This window comes from Alternaria dauci, chromosome 2, assembly GCF_042100115.1.
Source record: "Alternaria dauci strain A2016 chromosome 2, whole genome shotgun sequence".
NCBI lineage: Eukaryota > Fungi > Ascomycota > Dothideomycetes > Pleosporales > Pleosporaceae > Alternaria > Alternaria dauci.
The window spans coordinates 5,062,613-5,082,950 of NC_091273.1; the positions used below are offsets into that span (position 1 = coordinate 5,062,613).

The 20,338-nt window shown below is 49.3% G+C and overlaps 2 protein-coding genes across 2 annotated transcripts; one reads left to right on the forward strand and one right to left on the reverse strand.

Annotated features, from left to right (window-relative positions):
• Positions 1-11,431: 11,431 nt before the first annotated feature.
• ACET3X_003694 (uncharacterized protein) lies at positions 11,432-14,779 on the forward strand (the record flags this gene model as incomplete). Its single annotated transcript, XM_069448997.1, has 5 exons — positions 11,432-11,657; positions 11,707-12,319; positions 12,626-14,134; positions 14,181-14,709; positions 14,759-14,779. 5 exons carry the CDS (start codon positions 11,432-11,434, stop codon positions 14,777-14,779), a joined length of 2,898 nt encoding a protein of 965 aa, XP_069310241.1.
• A 1,296-nt stretch (positions 14,780-16,075) lies between these two features.
• ACET3X_003695 (uncharacterized protein) lies at positions 16,076-17,545 on the reverse strand (the record flags this gene model as incomplete). Its single annotated transcript, XM_069448998.1, has 1 exon — positions 16,076-17,545. One exon carries the CDS (start codon positions 17,543-17,545, stop codon positions 16,076-16,078), a length of 1,470 nt encoding a protein of 489 aa, XP_069310242.1.
• Between the last annotated feature and the right edge of the window lie 2,793 nt (positions 17,546-20,338).

A 20,338-nucleotide genomic window follows, 5' to 3' on the forward strand; every position in this document is an offset into this window, starting at 1 on the left:
GGGTACAGCGCACAAGACTCTGACGCGGGCTCACGTTGCGTACGCGCGAAACAGAGAAAGTTGATAAAAGATATGGGGATCACCCGAGTGTATAGAAAGCGAGCAGAGGGAGAAGAGAGACAAGGAGCAGGGAAAGTAGGGAGAGACATGGGGATCACCCAAACGCAGTTCTGGCCGTCATCGTGAACTGAATCGAGCATAGAAGTTGATAGAACCAAACAAAAGAAAGCGAAAAGAGATATGGGGATCACCCAGCCGTAGGACTAACTGTAGTCGCGAAGGAGAGAGCCAAGACGTAGCCGGCTACACGCTGCGCATTGCTGTGGCCTTGACGCTCGCTAGATCTCCCATTCACCTTGGCATGTCCTCGCTTATTTGTATGGCCGGTCCGATAGTTATCTTCCTATTGCCCAAAGGTCGACTGGCTGTCCACTTCTGTCTCTTGGTACCAACTTGTAGAACTCGGGTGATCCCCATATCCTCTTCGCGTCCCTATCGTTCTCCATCCAATCCTTCTTTTCACGTGTCTTTATCTTGCTCCTCGCTTCCTCACGCACAACCCAAGGTGAGCAACGCAAAATTTGCTTGGCGTTAGCGTCTCTCGCGCTCGCGCTACCTAGTCCTGCACAAATAACACTTTCCTCCACACCAACTACTTGACACCTTCCCCGAATTGCTTCTCTTGAAAGCAAACCACTCTCAACGTCGATATCTCTACCTACCCATTGACCCTTGTCGGTAAGTTGTTGTGGCCTCCTGTTCCGCTGATCGATTGCTAACGATGTGCTGTCCGTATAGAAACAAAGTCTCACCTACCGTTGAAACTCTGTTTTTGCATATCGTCCAGCATGGCCGACCAGTCTGTCATGCACTACATGGTCAATGACCGGCCGACGTCGGCGCCGCATGATACAGAAGTCTACGACCAGGGCATTGCTGTCTTGGAGGCACCCGGCAAAGACTCTGTCCAGCTCGGAGGCCTTCCCGACGCCCCTGACCGAGAGAAGCACGCCTGCTTCACCTGCAAAGAACCAGGCCACAGGGCCAAAGATTGCCCCAAGAAGCTCGAACAGCAAGCGTGTTCCAACTGCGGCGAGGTTGGCCATGTCTACCGCGACTGTCCCACGAACGAGTGCTTCAACTGCGGTGGTCACGGGCACCTCTCCAAGCAATGCCCTAGTGAGCCAGCAGCAGACCAGGGCCCTAGGTGCAACGGCTGTAACCGTCTCGGCCACGTTGCCTCGGATTGCTTCTATCCCCAGCCGATCAAAACCCGCAAGTTTCGTGCTCCTAAGGAGGACGCCTCCAAGGAGGACGTCTCCAAGGAGGACGTCTCCAAGGATGGCAAAGACGAGCTTCCTCCTGCCCAAACCATGGCCCCACCACTGGATAAACCTAGCTTCACAACAAAGTTATTCACTCGGAAGATCCCTCACTATGTCTCCTCCGTTAGTGTAGAGATGGATATTTCCTATCCGAGCGACGACGCTAGTATCACCCTCCGTGGCCACGCTCATCGGGCAGCCTCCATTACCCTGACAGCCCACAACATCGTCAACTGCACTGTACTTCCCATGAAGATCACCGATGAGTTCTTCACCTCAAGGGTTTCCCAAGAAGATGTTAAGCGAGCTGCTAGTAAGCTTGCACTCAGCGAACTAGGGATGCTCCTACACTTCCGCTTCGACCTCCAAACCGAACAACCTGACGGACAACCTCTGAACTCCCGCCCCCTCTACGGATTGGGGTTCTTCTCCCACCAGAACTTTGGGATCTTCGATGAAGTCATCCATCGTGCTCGCGATATCCTCGAGAATGGCGGCGAGGGCACCGTGCTGCACTTCTTCACGGTCGCCACAGAGTCAGCACAAGAGCGCATGGATACCGTGTACAAAGAGATGCAAGCTCAATACAAGAACGACCCGATTCTGCTCTACTGGAAGGACTGTCGTGTCAACCCTCAGACTGGCATGGAGATCTCTGTCGACAAGCAGCCGAAAGGATTCAAGGTCCCTCCCCAGTGGGCATTCCAGAACAACACACAGTACGTCACCGTGCACTACCAGAACCTTGTCCACGAACTGCGCAAGGCCGCCAAGCAGAAGGGTTTCGAGATCACCGACACCAAGATTATGAAGGTTCGCGGCGGCGGTGACCGGTTATACTACGCCGAGCTCAGGGTACCAGAGGGCGCCAGCTACCGCGAGGGCGCCTTCGTGGACATCCAGTTCAGTCCCTACCAGGAGCAAGCGGACACCTGGCGATTTGAGATCAAACCGTCCGCAGGCATCACGCCCGCTAGCTACATAGGCGGCTTTCTCTACCGCCCTCGCTTGGGTGCATCCTTCGCCGAGCAGCCCCTGTTCAAGGAGGGCGTTCACTACAGCTGTGCATTTAACTATCGTACTTTGCCTGAAGCTGAAGAGGCATTGCGTAAGCTTCGCGGCATCTACGTCTTTGCTCGCTTGAACCCTGCCACCGTGGGAATTAAGCGCCAGATCAACGCCCTTAACCATTACTTCCGAGGCGGCGATGCCTTTAGCGATGTCACTCAAATCCTCCACAACTCCTACCTTCGCTTCCCAGACGACAAGATCGTGGACTACTTCGCCGGCATGTTCGCGTATTTGGGAGACAACGGTGCTAAGGACAGCATCATGGAGCGTCTGAACCGCTCACTCCAACCCGACGTTTTGCAGAAGCTTCGCGCCCTTGCCGGTGGTGTAGCGCTCATCCAAGGTCCTGGTGGCGTTGGCAAGACACGCATCATCGAGGCTCTGGCTGTTGCGCACTACGAGGCTCAACAAACTGGCGTTATCCATGGCCTTGGTCGCCTTGCTGCTTTCTGGGTCACGTCGCCGTTGAACAAGCAGCTCGACGACGCTATGCTCAGGATCTACACGGCCTGCCTAGAGCGACGGAAGGAGCTCAAGGCCGCTGGCATCCAGGCACGTTTCCCTATCGTAATCCGACGCCATATGAAAGAGACGGAGACAGCGGTTGTTCGCAAGGAGTCCGAAGCTGCTCGCAACGTCCTGCTAAAGAACGAGAAGCCGCCCTACTTTGAATACATCGAAGAAGAGCACTTCACCAAGGACCAGCTGAAAGAGCAGGCAGCGGCTTACCAGGAGAAGTCCAGTGAAGACAGGCGGACCATGGCGTTCCTTGACGCACTGACAGTGGACTCGCAATTCCGCATCCTTCTTGAGACGTCCGAGACAAAGTCGTCTTTCACCGACAAGCGACTTCAGTTGGAAATGCTGTCGGAGGGTGCGTGGGTTCTGCGCCTCGCCGGAGTGCCGGAGCGTAATGCCGATACGAACGAGTTAGTGGTACACGAAATCGCCCAACCAAAAAAGTACCGCGATTTCCGTTTTCAGCTCGACCTCTATGCTTCAGGCCAAGAATTCGACGCCGATGACATGCGCCGACTGACTGCTCTCACCAACGAGATCATTAGGGACCTCGCTCAACTGGCCGTAGCCATTGGCATGACCTCCGACGTAATCTCGCAGCCGCGTACTCATACGCTCGAGCAGCCGTATGCCGTTCATCACGACGAGGCTGGCAAGTCAAGCGAGTCAAGCACGCTCGCTCCTCTCGTGTACACGCACGCCTATAATAACGAGGGCCCGCTGATGGTCGAGCGCAAGGCCATAACACCCCACCTGTTCTTCGGCGATATCCATCAGCCAAAGCCTTCTGCTGCCGGTGGTTCGGAGGAACGTCACGTCTTCAGTGATCAGCAGGACCTACCTTTCTTCCATCGTGCGATGCTAGGCGGCTGTACCACTATTTACCTGCACACACAGTACCGCTTCAATTCCGACATCAACGCTCTCACCAACCACATCCTTCCTCGTGGCCGTATGGAAGTGGCCCCCGGGGTAGATGACCGGGAAGAAAACATTCGCGCCATGGAGATCGCGATGGAGCAGTTCAACATTTCCTCCGGCCATCGCGTCATCTTCGTCAGCGTCAAAGGTAGCCACGACATCGTCGGTGCCACCAAGTCTCGCTACAACAAGGACTTCATTCCCTATACCCTCCGGGCCGTCTGCAAGATGATCGCTGGCGGGTTTTCTGGTAAGCAGGTCGCTATCATCACCCCGTATGTAGCGCAAGTTGCCGCTATCCGCTTCGTATTGGCTAGATTCATGGAGCACTTAGCCAATCAGGTTGACGAGGAGGAGCTGTTCAAACTTAGCGTCCAGCTGCGAGACGTCGAAGTCTTCACAGTCGACAAAATGCAGGGCGCCGAGAAGGAAGGTATTGTATTCGACACCACCAACGCTGGCGACCTCGGTTTCGTCAAGCATACCACACGAATGCTCCTAGCCGTTGGACGCGCGCGTTCCCTCCTCGTTATCGTTGGTAATCCTGTGAGCGTCCTCGCCGAATACACTGGTGCGACCGACAAGGACAAGCGGTACGTCAAGCTCGCCTACTACAAGGTTTGGAAATGGTGCCTAGACCGAAAATCCGCCATCCAATTGCACGTTGATCCAGAATTGGCTCAAGGTTGGTGCGAGTTCAACCCCCCGTTCAATGTCGCCGAGCATATAGAGGCCTTCGCTGCGGGCTCTCAGGCCACTGAAGAGCCCATAAAGATGTTTCCCGATGCCAACTACGGACCTCTCCCCACATTTTCCACAGCCTCCCCCGTCGACGGTGATGGAATTGATTTCTATTCCGGTGGAGATGACTGGAATCGGGATGACGCCAAGGACAAGCCAGAGGGTGAGGATCACGCCGACGATGGTGGAGACGAAGCCAAGGACAAGCCAGAGGGTGAGGATCACGCCGACGATGGTGGAGACGAAGCCAAGGACAAGCCAGAGGGTGAGGATCACGCCGACGATGGTGGAGACGAAGCCAAGGACAAGCCAGAGGGTGAGGATCATGCCGACGATGGTGGAGACGAAGCCAAGGACAAGCCAGAGGGTGAGGATCACGCCGACGATGGTGGAGACGAAGCCAAGGACAAGCCAGAGGGTGAGGATCACGCTGACGATGATGAGGATCACGCCGGCAATGATGAGGGTCACGGTGGAGATCAGTGCAGCAACGTAGCACACGACTGGAACCAGTACGATTGAAAAGGTTCTAGAGACGCTGGAGGTGATTTGGAGATCAAGGAAGACAAGCCTCCCAGTAGGATAGTGTGGGACTAGGCTAATATCGATCTCTTCTTGTTCTTTGAAAGCCAGTACGTAGTAATGAAGAGAAGTAGTAGAGTAAGAGTTTATGCGCTTACTCTATTCCTCTTAAAGTGATAATACACTGTATCAAAATAATAAACGTGCTGGTAAAAGACGCAAGCACAACACTGTTGAAAGACACTGTAATAAATCGCGGTAAAGGTGTGTTTCCTAAACACCTTGAGTTCACCGTATGCAGCTGTATATGTTTGACAATAGATGGGTTGGAAGTAAAGCCCTGAACTTCAAGCGGTTCTGGAGAGTTGCGGCTACGTTGGGGAGAAGAGGAGTTAAGGCAGAAGAGGATTTTGGAGGAGAAGTAATAATATACTGTATGTAGAACTTATACGGGTGTATAAAGCTGTAATATGTAGTATAGTAAGGTACAATAGGTGGTACAATAGTTGGTAATATGTACTATAGTATGTTGTATTATACATTACGATATATCACGGTTGATGTTGCAGCAAGTTGAGGTTCATGTTGCAGCAAGTTGCGGTTGATGTTGCAGTAAGTTGCGGTTAATGTTGCAGCAAGTTGAGGTTCATGTTGCAGCAAGTTGCGGTTAATGTTGCAGCAAGTTGCGGTTCATGTTGCAGCAAGTTGAGGTTCATGTTGCAGCAAGTTGCGGTTAATGTTACAGCAAGTTGCAGTTAATGTTGCAGCAAGTTGAGGTTCATGTTGCAGCAAGTTGCGGTTGATGTTGCAGCAAGTTGAGGTTCATGTTGCAGCAAGTTGAGGTTCATGTTGCAGCAAGTTGCGGTTGATGTTGCCGCAAGTTGAGGTTCATGTTGCAGCAAGTTGCGGTTGATGTTGCAGCAAGTTGCGGTTGATGTTGCCGCAAGTTGAGGTTCATGTTGCAGCAAGTTGAGGTTTATGTTGCAGCAAGTTGAGGTTCATGTTGCAGCAAGTTGAGGTTTATGTTGCAGCAAGTTGCGGTTGATGTTGCAGCAAGTTGAGGTTTATGTTGCAGCAAGTTGAGGTTCATGTTACAGTAAGTTGCGGTTAATATTGCAGTAAGTTGCGGTTGATGTTGCCGTAAGTTAAGGTTGATGTTACAGTAAGTTAAGGTTCATGTTACAGCAAGTTACGGTTTATATTATAGTAAGTTAAGGTTTATATTATAGTAAGTTAAGGTTTATATTATAGTAAGTTAAGGTTTATATTATAGTAACTTTTAATAAATATTAAAGTTAGTATTACCTAATCTTTTAAAAATTTATATATCTATTAGTATAAATAGTTAGTAATCCTTTTACTATATCTTTAAAAAATATACTTTCTACTAAATATATTTATAATAATTAATTTTTTTCTTTCTTATTTATTATTTAATAATATTACTATAGAAGTAATAAAACTAGACTACTTTTACTTTATAATAATAAAGTAATAAATAAAGAAAAAGTATAAAATAAAGCTAGTTAAATTAAATTTTATTTAAATAAGTAGAATAATAAATACTAAAGTAAGAATAAAGTTATTAAGTATTTAATTAAGTAATAAGTAAAGATAGTTTAAAGCTATATTAACTAAATACTAGTTACTACTAAGTAAGACTTTCTTATATTATCTTTATAAAAGAAATTTATACTACTATATATAAAACTTAAATAAAGATTAAGAATTTATAAAGTTTTACTATAATTAAGAAACCTTTTAAAAAAAGTTATTTATTTTACTTAACTAAGGGTAAGTATATAGTATATAGTAATATATTAAATAAGATTTTTTTACTTTTTTATTTATCTATATTCTTATATAAAGGTTTACTTAGATTTAATAACTTTTAACTACTTTATAAAAAGAAGAAAAGAGTATAACTTATATTTAAGATAAAGATATTTATAAAGTAAAAGAATAAAATATTTAATACTTTAAAATAAAAAATATTTTATAAAAATTTAGTATTTTTTCTTTAAGAAAAAAAAGTATAATAAAGTATTAGTAACTACTAAGTATAGTTATTTAAAAAATAAGAAGTAGTTTTTTATAATTTATTATTTTATAATAACTAGTTACTTCTAATTAACTTACTATATAATAAGCTAAAGCCTAATTAGCTTATTCCTTAATAAGATCTTAGTTATATATATAAAGTATACTATTTATAAAATCTAAGTAGTAAGTAGTTTACTTAGATTCTATACTAGTATACTAGATAAATAATACTCTAAGCTACTACCTCCTAAATAACTTTTAAACTATAGCTTTCCTTAACTTCTTTTCTTATTTAATAAAATAATAGTATACTTATATAATAGCTCCTTAAGTATAGCCTTTTATATACTACTTCTAACTATATAGCTATTTTTAATTAAGTAAACTAGTAGAAAGAAATAATTTTAAAAGTAGTATTTATTAAAAGTTAATAAAAGATTTAAGGTAAAAATAAATTTTTTTTTATTTTATTTAAAAAAAGAGTTTTTAAGTATTTTAAGTAATAGTTAGTATAGTTTTTTAAATCCTTTATTACTAATAGTAAGATTTATTTCTAAAGTATATAGTTTTATTATTTATATTACTATATAGCTAATAATACTATAGAGGTAAACAGTATAACTAGCATAGGGTTAGAGGTAAGAGAGTAGCTATAGAGGTCTACCCCTAGGGGTAAGATAGTATCTATAGAGTACTACCCTTAGGGGCGAGATAGTAGGCGTAGAGTGCTGCCCCTAGGGGCGAGATAGTAGGCGCGGGTTGCTGCAAGTTACTGCAAGTTGCTACCCCCGGGGGCGAGATAGTAGGCGTAGAGTGCTGCCCCCAGGGGCAAGATAGTAGCCGTAGAGTGCTGCCCCCGGGGGCGAGATAGTAGCCGTAGAGTGCTGCCCCCAGGGGCGAGATAGTAGCCGTAGAGTGCTGCCCCTGGGGGCGAGATAGTAGGCGTAGAGTGCTGCCCCCGGGGGCGAGATAGTAGCCGTAGAGTGCTGCCCCCGGGGGCGAGATAGTAGCCGTAGAGTGCTGCCCCCAGGGGCGAGATAGTAGGCGCGGGTTGCGGCAAGTTGCTGTAAGTTACTACCCCCGGGGGCGAGATAGTAGCCGTAGAGTGCTGCCCCCAGGGGCGAGATAGTAGGCGTAGAGTGCTGCCCCCAGGGGCGAGATAGTAGGCGCGGGTTGCGGCAAGTTGCTGTAAGTTGCTGCCCCTAGGGGCGAGATAGTAGGCGTACACGTAGCGCTAATGTTACTGTCGTTATGCTTGGTGAAATGCTGTGTCTGTAGATCTAATGAGTGAAATTGCACCTCCGCCTGTCTACTCTTCGTAGATGGTGCGTATAGTAGTATCTAGATAGTAGATGTAGAGTGCTGTAAGTTGCTGCCCCCAGGGGCGAGATAGTAGGCGTAGAGTGCTGCCCCCGGGGCGAGATAGTAGGCATAGAGTGCTGCCCCCGGGGGCGAGATAGTAGCCGTAGAGTGCTACCCCCGGGGGCGAGATAGTAGCCGTAGAGTGCTGCCCCCAGGGGCGAGATAGTAGCCGTAGAGTGCTGCCCCCGGGGGCGAGATAGTAGCCGTAGAGTGCTGCCCCCGGGGGCGAGATAGTAGCCGTAGAGTGCTGCCCCCGGGGGCGAGATAGTAGGCGTAGAGTGCTGCCCCCAGGGGCGAGATAGTAGCCGCGGATTGCCGTAAGGTGCTGCCCTTGGGGGCGAGAGTGACTAACACTCACCGCTAGACTTACAGCGGCCTATGCAAGAATAGACGGCTTCTCGCCTACTTATACCTTGTGTAGTACCTCTCTATTGCTTTCTTACCTTCTCTTATCTCTTTTCCACTTACCTTAGTTTCTGTGTTCTTTCTAACAACGTTGCAATGAAGCGCCCTCTAGCAAACGTTTTAACCAAAAACAGCAAACGGCAGCGTACGAATGATCCAGAGATTGAAGAGACAACTCCTATCCACGAACAAGCTGCGCCATACCTACTCGCTATAGCGAAGTTTCCAATCGATGCGCTTAGCGCAGAATGGAGTTTTGGTGTCAATAGGTCTATTGACACAGCACACCAGCGCCGCCTCTGCGAGATCTTTAACGAAACTGGTATTCTTCGACGAGACCCTAGCCACCAACTGCAGATTGCCTGTTCTAAGGAACACGTAGAGCAGATGCTTCATCATCTGAAGGTGGAATTGCCAGCTCAGAGCACAGTTACTTCTGCCACGTTTGCGGATAAGGAAGGATTGGAATGGCCGTCGTTCAAGAGCTGGAAAAGCGTGACTGGAGGGACAGCGGAACTTATTACGGGTCACCATCGTGTAGAGGCATTCAAAGAGTATCTTCGCCTTCGGCAGTTAGGAGAAGAGGAGAGGTGGTGGGTGTGCCGCATCTACGATAAAGGCGGGTGCCCCTTAACGCGCGTACTGTGAACAACAGCCCCTAACCTTTTTAGACACGCTACCACCAGACACTCGTGTTAAACTTCGGGCGAATCGGGCCGATATTACGCTCCCTGACAATCATGGCCAGATATGGTCCGAGTTAACCAGCCTGTTCTGCACAAACGCCAATCTCTTTCAAGGCTCAAGCAAGTCAGTTGAGAAAGAGATGAGAGAGCATCTTCAGCTTAGTAGCCGCGTCAAGTTCCCAATACGGCGGCTAGTTACCCTGTGGAGAAATCAAAACTGGCAGCCCCTGCTTACGCGTTGGTGTTCTACCGCAATTGGGCAGGCAACGTTTAATCTCTCCACTTTTGAGTGGATGGCTAGTTGTCGGATAGATGACGTATGTGTAACCCGCCGCCGAAATACTCTGACCTGTCTTGCTAATCTACTGTCTAGCATTGGTTCGCTGCGTTTGAGAACGTACTTCGCATCTCTACATCTATTCGAAAGCAGTATGGGGTTGACGCCAGTTTAGCAGACTGGAACACGCTAGCTAGCCTGCCCCAGGCACGAAGTCCCCATGACGTACAAGACCTGTTCTACCCTGGCGAGGAGTTAGACAAGGATCCTGGCCCTTCCCATACGCGCCGGCAGGGCTTCTTCCCAACTCTAAGCAATGAGGCCTACCATGCGCTATACTCCACTGTACTTTCAAAGCCCACACACACGTACACAAACATCCTCGCTCTCTTAAAAACCCCGAAGAAAGAGGGGAAGCTTATGAGGAGTATTATGACCCACGTCAGCCAATGGGTAAACAGCGGATCCGCCAAGGTGTCTGACAGCGACAACAACAAACCCGCACTGCGGAAGTATCTAGTGCCCGTGCTGCAGAGCAGGCATGCCGGCCAGGCTGATCAAAAATCTCTTGACCTCCAACAAGAAGTACTGCAACACGTACAGCAAAATGCGGAAGCATTCACAAGCTCTATACTAGACCGCTATATTGACGAGTACCCAAGTGCAGAGATCAAGAACTACGGCGCACGCTTCCAGCATAAGGTGTGGAGAGAACTGCTGTCAATTGTGACCAGTTTCACAGGGCCAACCTTGCACAACAAGCACTTGGCGTGCCTAATTCAAAGCGATACCTACATAGCGCGAACGCCTACAATCGCACAAATCGCGTGTGATGCTATCTGTCAGGTCCCTGAAGTCGTCAACGAACCTGCGCTCCAGTCTACTAGGGCAGCAAACGACTTGCTAGAGACAATTCAGGTCGCAATCACTGAATGGATGTCTAGACACACTCTAGAAGACTCTGATAATACAAGTCAAGAGGTTCCGCTGCCCGCAAGGCACTCTAACGCCGAGTCTAGCAGAGAGAGAGAGCTCAATCTGACAGTCTCTGAAGCGGCACGTAGCGTTTCAGCACGGTCGAGTTCGGACCAGCTTACCCCAGAGCTAATTTCTCACCCCTCAACTGAGCCGCGCATACCCAAGGCATCCCAGCAGACCAAAGTTCAAAACAGGGGGATTGAGGACTTGAGTCTAAGCGACCTTGCTGCAGCCCGAGAGAAACACCGTCAGAAACGCACCCTTAGCGACCAGGTAGCTGTAAAGGGCAGTGCTTCTCTAAGCGAAAAGACCCGAAAGAAACACCGTAAGAAACACACCCTTGGCGACCAGGTAGCTGTAGAGGGCAGTGCTTCTCCAAGCGAAAAGACTCGACAGAAACAACGAGGGGCTTGGAGGAAGTAATCCGTATCTGACCCTAGCCCTAACCCAATAGACACTGTTCCTCTCCTCTTTCCTCTGCACTGGATATTGTGATTCTCGATCATCATCTATCGATCTACCCTACAAGATCCTCAGCCCTTAGCCAACGTACTATTTTATATAATACTGTTCTTATCATCATGTCTTTAGATCTTGCACAACAAAACGATAGCGATTACGATAACAGCAGTGCTGGAGAGGAGGACGGCCTGTACCAAGATGTGCAACCTGATGAGCACGATAGAGAACCTGACGAGCATGATGGAGAAGAATACCACGAGAGCAGCCTTGGGGACGAAGACGCAATAGCGAATAATCAACTTACCTGGGCTATTGACCACAGCGGAGGTGACCACCGACTACCTGGTGAGTTTAAGAGCATCCTACTTGTACGCATATAGTAACTACGTAGTAGTGAAGGGATTTATCAAGATGATAGACAGCCCCGAATTTAACGGCAGTAAGGCTATTGGAATGCTGCAGAAGCGATACACGATAGACTACGGATCGAGGCGCGTTGGGTCCCGACCAGCCAAGCCTGAGGACAAATTTATCCCTGAGTTCCACCTCGACCTTATCATTATCATCGGCCGGCCGCTCCAACCCATTGTGAAGTTCTCTACGTTCTTCGACCACGTAACAATCAGCTTTAAACACTGGCGAGCTCCATACAGCGCTAAACACAGCCACGGACTGTCGTTTGATATGGAGCATCGTACCTTCCGTCTTGCAAAGGGTGGAACGCGCGAATCTTGGTTTATTGTTATGCACCCTGTCGATAGCACAGTAGACCCTCTTCTGTCAGGCAGCGAACGTCGCAAACGCCGCGAGAAGGCGTCTGAGCACAGCGCTCTCAAACCCTCCCATGCCCTGTTCCTTACGTCGTACATTAAGAAAGTCTTCCTTACAGGCGTATTACTTGGAGAGGGTGTTGAGGCTTCTTGGAAATTGGATGGACCCCAGTCGCAATCGATCTCAATCGTCAAGTGGGAAACGTTCCAGGAGCAGTTCATGGAAGGGTGGCCAGAGTACGTGCGCAAGAACACGCAGGATCCGTTCTAGACTGAGAACCTGCCAGCGTTCCATGCGTATGACTACGGGCAGAACCTTCCAATTGAGTTGTCTACTGAGCAACTCAATAGTCTGCCTAAGGAAACCCGGTTGCGCCCTGATGACGAGACGTCTGACTCTGATGACGAGACGTCTGACTCTGATGACGAGACGTCTGACTCTGATAGCGAGACGTCTGATTCTGGGAATGATTTGTCAAACTCTGGGAATGATTTACCAAACTCTCAGAATGATTTATCTAACTCTGAAGACGCGGCGGCTAGGTCCGAAGGCGGCGCAGAGGGGGCTACGCCCCCACAGAGCGGTACACAAACAGGCGATCCAATTCCCCCGCCGCACGACCATCAACAGCCGTTTGATAACTACACACAGGATCTTCTACGCGCACTAGAGGACAAGTATAGACTGGAGAGCATTGAGACGGTCTCCTACGCGCTAGCGGTCGACATCCACTTAATAGCATCTTCCAACCTCCCTAACGCCTCTAATGACGTCGGTGTCATTCTCGCACCTGCGCGCTGCCTCCTTGCCAATCGCAACAACGTTGTTCGCCAATACCAACACCCGCGCGACTTTACCTTCTACCCTCTTGCCTTCCATCCATCGTACGGCAACTTCTCCTCCGCGCAGCCCCCAGCATTCCTACGCGACAACGTGCTCGCTGTAATGGAGGACAACATGAGCTATCAGAACAACGGTGCGAGCGTGTTGACTAGTGGTTATTTTCAGGCGTACTCCAACATTAAGCGAACTATACGCCATAGCCCCGGCAACTTACTTGCTACCAAGGGCATTGCCACGGCTGCCCTGACGCTGCCAGATCAGGATGGCAACCTAAACCCTCGGGTAGCGGCGAAGCGGCAGCGTTTACTGCGGAAATTGCGAGGCGAACAGACTCCTGATAACCCTACGTCTTCCCAACCGTTCGCTCGCGAGCAACAGCGGATTAAAGCCGCTATAAAGGAAGAACTGTACGCGTTTAGGATGGAGCAAGTTCTGTCTGTGCAGGTGTCGCAGTTAGCTGACGGTCAACGGAATTTTGCGACAGTGCTTCAACCTATCCTCCAGCTAATCCGGTACTTCTCGCTGGAACAACCTACCTACATTGATGTCCTCTTCGCGTTCAAAGAACGCATCTTTCCAAAGGTTCTCTCCTCCTTTGCTAGTCTGTTCGCGCACGCATCAGACGAGTTTTATCGTCGCTTCAAGGCTGCTGGCTCTAAAGGGCTGCCTTTTGCCCTAGCGGAAGGTGTGGCCGCATTCGATCGCCTTGGCAGCTACTGCTTTACTGGGTTCCCCCGGTCTTTAGTGGGCTCAGTGCTCGGGCCTCTCTGCACCATAGAAAGCATTGAGCAGGGTGGGTGGCCGTTTATCGACCCCAACATGCTCAATCTGCAAGGCAGTGGCCATGCTAACCTAGTGCGTTGGCCGCGCATGGACAATGGACGACCTATTATGATGCACGTTGCTTCCATTCGCCACCACTATGGGCCCCAGGTTGCCGCTTATTGTCACAGCGAGGTATGGTTCCGTGAGCTTGGTGGGCTCACAGGTAAAGGGCCTCGTGGCGCAGAAGAGTTCCTAGTAGAGGTGCTCGAAGAGATGTGGAAGCCGCAGACAATCGCTTTCGTAACACACCAATTCTATCGCGCTCTGAACAAGGGCGGACGGGGCAATGCTCAAAGCGTAAGCCTAACAACACTGCAGGCACGACAGGAGGCGCAAGAGCAGGTGACGCGTTGGGCTGAAAGCGAGCACCCCTTCTCTGCAGGGTTCGTGCAATTAGCGTTTCAAATATCAGCCGCTAACACAGTACAGGGAGTACGAGTCGATCTTTCCTGTCTTTTATCCAGAAGCGACTTCGGGTTTGAGAAGCCAGACGCGACGCGACTTTGCGCAAGAGCTCTACTGGGAGTGTGTTAACAGCCATGGCCAATCTAGTAGCTACCTCTTTTCAAAGAACGCGAGCTGGTTCACTGTGTTACGCGCTGCCGTGCAACACGCCAGGGCCAAGGCGATGAAGGAGGAATACTGGATCAGCGCCATAATGTCAGCTCTAGCGGCGTGCCGCATTGACTGTGTGCCTGGTTCATACCATGGCCGATTGAGCTACCGGAGAATGACGCGGCTAGTCGGTAACGTTCCGGCCCCATCCGCTATAGCGGCGAGACCGGGCAGCCTCAAGCGGGCAGCGATTGAGGCAGTACACCAAGCAAAGCGGCGCTCGCAAACAAAGAGTACTATCGACTTTGGTTGCCAAATCCCTTTTAACGCCATCCCGCCGCTAGTTGAAAAAGGTTTTCAGCAGTTGGACGGCCAGTTCTCAAAGTCCGGCATGAATCAGAAGGTTCGTGAACACTACCACAGAGCACGTCAGTGCCTCATCGAGTGCTTAGGTCAGCCAAAATGCGATCTAATGCTCATGTTGGTGTTAACCCTTGCATCCTCTTCAGCTACCCCTACTGTAGCGGTGAATGCGACTGAGTTTTCCAAAGGACCAACCAAGAACTCTGAAATGTTTGCGGCCGCCTTGGTAACAAGAATGCTCTGGTCTCTTCGACCAGATTACTTCCCGTCGGAGGAAGACGATGGTTGGGTGCTTTCGGTACGGGAGATGACGAAGAAGATTGGTAAGACTTCCCTAAGAGAGGCCCTTTTCCCAAGTAAGAAGCATTGCTAACATAGTACTATCTGGGGTAGAGCACAAAGGTTGCAACAACCGCTTCCTTCGACAACTGCAATGGATTCGGGTTACTAGTGGGCGTCGAGACTCCCCAAGGAACAGCGACATAGCGATCAACTATGATTCCGTTCTTGAGAAGAGACGTACAGAGTTAATGCGACTACGGAGCGATGCTAAAGGTTTTATTCAATGCGTGTTTGGTAGTTCTGATTATGCATGGGTTGACCGATGTCATACTATTATACAGGAGTCCCCAGTGTAGAGTAAGCTATTATAGCTTCCACTATAATTTTACATCTTCTCTCCTATAAAACACGTATATACTATATACATCTTCTATCCTATACAGCTTTTGAAGAGATTAATACACGTTACGTAGTGTTATGATTTTTTAAAATATTTCGTATTAACTGTAAATTCAGAAAAACACCAACCCCAATATTAACCGTACTATCGTTGTCGCATGTAATCCGTTTCTTAATCTTAACTGTGTCTCTTCTCTACTATTTACATAATTAACGTAATAGTAAAAAGACGCAGGCACTAGAGAATAGAGCCTGCGAAGTCTACATTGCATTAGTGGCTGAAGTAGCACAGTGTAGAGGCATCCTGTTACTATTCTCCGCAGGCAAAGGTAATAGCACCTTGCGCGGCAACCTTTAAGGAAAAGAGAGGAAGCCGCTATGTGTTTCGCTCTTCTTTGTAGTTATTTGTAGATTTGTAGCCTGCGGTGTTGTTGACTTATCTGTATCGCAATACGACAGCAGCTTCCTAGCAGGCTGTAATCGTCGAGAGCCACGGTACAGCCGGTGACTTAGACGACAGACCTAGCCTAACACTAAATTGGCAAGCTTCCGCAACACGGACGCATACACCCCACCTGCTAATAAGCACCGCTATGACTAGCAACTCTCGTCTACCTCACTACTTCCGTAGAGTGTCGCTAGAAGCTCAGCATTGTGCTCTTCGAGCCCATCACTCTTTTTCCGCAGCGCATAGTTCAGGGTCGTCAGGTAACCCGGTTTATTGTTCAACCTATAGGGCTTACAGGACAGAATAATTCAAGTACCGACATCTGTCGCAATGGCGCCGGCGATGCCGGGATACTTTCCGATGCGTCAGAATCAGTGTCATCTTCGGCTTCGCTGTCTGGAATCTCTGTTAACCCCACCGCCGTAGCTAGCGCATTCGCTTCAATGCTAAGCCTCTCCTTTCCAGCAATCGGCGCACCAGTAATTCCATCCGGCCCTAGCCAGGCTTCGAGGGCCCTGCTTGCCGTGCAAATTTCCGGCCGTTCGCGCTTCACTAGCTCAAGAAAAACATCGCGCTGGTTCTTCCGCAGCACACGCTCGAGCCAATGGTTTGAGACCTCTTCGTGGGGTATGAGCAGCAGCGATCCCCAGCCTAGAGCTTGAACTATGTCGAACCATCGTGTCGCTCGCTTTAGGCGGTAACGAAAGGCTGCGTGGTCAGATTTAGATGGTGATTGGCAAACCAGATGGACCAAATATGTGATAGCCTCTGTTCGTGCCTGGCCCTTCCCGTACCTGTTGCGAGTTCTGTCGTTACTGGCTAGACGATCAGCGACCTGGATTTCGTCGACCTTGCGAGCGTACGCCTTCCCTAGCAAAGCGAAAGCCCAGCGAGTGCCAATGTTTACAGCTGCAAGCATCGTCTCGTACCGTGTGCACATGTCCCAGGCAAAGCAGAATGCATTGTCGGCATCAGTATGAAGTGTTGCGCTACTATCCACTGACTGCGACATTTGCGTCTGGGTAAGAACATAACGATCTACTGGTTTTACCAAGAACGGCGTGCCCTGTTTCCGCCAATTATGCAGGAACTGCGCAGCGCTGTACTGCGAGGTTGCATTTCCAAAAGCACGCGCTTTTGCTAGCATGCTGCAGGCAGTATAGTAGGGTGTTGGCGAGGCTGTATAGAAATCAGCATCTTCCGCGACTTTTTGCTTGAAGATCCAAGAGATCGTCGGCTCATCGTCTGGCGCAATGCTGCCGTACGCCATACGTTCCTGCGCAGGCATCTTCTCAGGCGGTTCCTTTAAGCCTATCGCCTCGAGCTTTATTACACGCGATCTTTCTAGCTTTCTTGTACGCCGTAGCTCTGCAAGACGATTCTTGTTTGTAACTGTTGCGGACCTCTTTACGGATAGAGGCGTCGTCGCACTCTGGTTTTCGCTGTCCTCGTCGCTTGTTCCGCGCTCGTGTCCCCCCTCCGCTCTAGCTGTGTCTTTGCCAGCGTGTACTGTCATAGTGTTGACTTCGCTAGCCCTAGCCGTCGATTCGTCCGCGCTGTCCTCCTGTATTGCTAGGCGGTTTAAGCTGTTGGCACGGATCTCGCTGCGAATAGGCGATGAGGAGGCTGGACGTTTACGGTACGGCACAAGGTCGCCTGTAGCCCTCTGTGCTGATGGCGGTATGCTATCGTCCTTGTCTGAGTCTATAGCCATGCGGTCCTCCGCGATGCCTTCCGTTGGCGTCATTAGCCGCGCTGTAGTTAAGTTTCTAGGCTCTAGAGACTTACTACTAGCAAAGTCCATAGCAGCGCTTGTGAGACGCCCCCAATTTTCTGCGTCAAGTGTGCTGGCACCCAGCGTCTCTTTCAGCAGCCATATCGCATCTAGTGTCGAGTGGGCTATGAAAACCGGCTTGCACGCTTCGTCGTCGCCTACTTCTGGAACGATCCATCCCGCGTATCGTACATCGCCTGGTACACGGCATGGTTCTGCGAGACGACGCGCAAGAAATCTGCTGTAGGACGGGTTAGGTGGGCTGTATGCTAAGTTGTTAGCGACTGTAGCGTCCCACTGTGCAGGAAAGCCTCTTCCGCTGTGTTTATCCTGACAATGGTCACTATCGAGCTGTAACTGATCCATTTTAGAACCAAGGCTGACGCTCTAAGCCAGCGATTAGTGTGTGGGTAGAAAAGTAGTAAGAATAACAGCAGAGAAAAGAAGACGTGGCATGGAAAGCAGGGGGCCAGGGCGTGCCGGCAAGGTGCGGCATATAGTCGCACCGACTAACAAGGTAGAGTACGGTCCCTAATCCCAGAAGAGGTCGCGTCCTTGAGTGTAGAATACATGTTATTTCTCTTTTTAGAGTACTATTCTTATATAATATTGAATACTAAAGTTTAGTTGTTGAAGACACGAAAGATCTCAAAGAGGTAGTCCTAGATAGGGAGGGTCGCTCTGCCTCGTACATCTAAGAGCGCAGTTCCAAATAATATAACACTAGTATTTGCCTTTAGAGGTGCAGCGTGAAGAAGGTTGGAGCGCCAGCCCTAAGGTAGTTAAAGCGTCCGAATGTTCCAGCTGCAAGGTTGCGATATGGCTTGGGACGCAAGTTGCCGCAACGGTTGGTTGCCAGCGAGGGCAAGTTACGCAGAGACCACGGTATGGCTTCATACACCTACTAACACCTTTTGGGCAACTCTCTGGACTGTCCAAGGTACTGCATGACAGAGTTGTCAACAATCAAGCCAATCAAGCTGGGTGCCCCAGCTTAGCTTGATTAGTGGGTACCTCTACCTCAGCTTAGCTTGATTGGCTTGATGGTTAAAATTAATAAGCTTGGCTTGTTTAGCTTGATTAGCTTAACAAAATTAATCCCCCTTTCAAGAAGCTTAAAAGGGGATAGTGTAGGGGTATCCTTATATAATCTTATCACCACGTGATCTTATCACCACGTGACCTTACTTACTTACTTTAACCTTCTTTATAGAGTATTAATTCTATCAAGCCAATCAAGCCAAACAATCAAGCTAGCTTATAGTAGCTTGGCTTAATTGATTTATACCTCTACTCTAGCTTGGCTTGATTGATACGCCAGCTTGATGCCCCAGCTTGATAGCGATCAAGCTGGCTTGATTGTTGACAAGTCTGCTGCATGAACAGACGGTTGTTGAACCAATGAACAAACTGATTCCTAATGGTTGTCGCTGTAGAGAAAACGTCGAGGTAGGCAGTATACTCAGTCCTGGACGGCACGCTGGGACTCTGCCTTGGCCACTGGTTCCTCAGATCTTCCACGAACGAGTCGATCGCCCTAGTTTGATTCTCCTGAAATGCGGCGTGCAATCCTGTCGTGATGCTGCTGTTCAGTCTCCGATTCTCGCTTTGGTAGATTCGCTTCATTGGAATCTGCAAACGCCTTGGTGTTGCACAGCACCGTGTTCCGAATCGCATTCTTGTTGAAGTCCTGTCCCTGGTCTAGCTCGTATTTCAGTGCAGTAGGTGGCTGTACCGCCGAGAGCTTATATACCCTATAGGCTGCAGCTAGAGCCTGTATCGCATCCATGTCTGACTTTTCGGCGTAAGCCGTCGTACAAAACTATGTCATTAGATCACGATATGGCTTGGGAAGCAAGTTGCCGCAACGGTTGGTTGCTAGCGAGGGCACGTTGCGAAGCGGTTGCGATATGGCTTGGGACGCAAGTTGCCGCAACGGTTGGTTGCTAGCGAGGGCACGTTGCGAAGCGGTTGCGATATGGCTTGGGACGCAAGTTGCCGCAACGGTTGGTTGCTAGCGAGGGCACGTTGCGAAGCGGTTGCGATATGGCTTGGGACGCAAGTTGCCGCAACGGTTGGTTGCTAGCGAGGGCACATTGCGAAGCGGTTGCGAAGCATGGAGTAGTATTTAGTGTGGTAGGTTGCATTCGGCCTGACTCGGAAGACCACGCGCCCGCAAGTCAGGCTGACAGCAGCGCTTCCACTCACAACGTTACCTAGGTACAGCAGTAACTTGCTATTGCTAACAGAGGCAACTTTCTAGGCTTCCTACAGTGGCAGCAGTAGGCAATACGTACAGCGTTACTCTATGTTAGTCTGGTGCGCCTATATCGGTATTGAGTCATGGGATCGATTTTGTACTACAGACTACTTGAGAAAGTTACAGTATGTCTCCGCGATTTCCGGGCAGTCATTCCTTCAAAGTATCTCAGTCTTGCGCCTTTATCGTGCTCTGAAAATAGCCTTTAGCTTGGAGGTTCTTGACTATCCTCATGTCAATGGTGTCTCGGCATCCTTGAGGGGCAGTAGTTGTCAGCCATTCAACGAAGACTTCGGCGAACCTCGTATTAATGCGATGTTGGCGTTTCGCAGCCTGTTCAGCAATATGCGCGTTACTCTGAGGCTCAAGACCATGCAAGATGTTGCCCTCTGTAAGCGATATTGACTGACACATCGCGCCCGTTGCACCCACGAGAATATAGACGCCATCGTCGACCTTGCCGCCCCCCTCATCCCAGACCTTCTTCCACTTGGGTACTTCCTTGT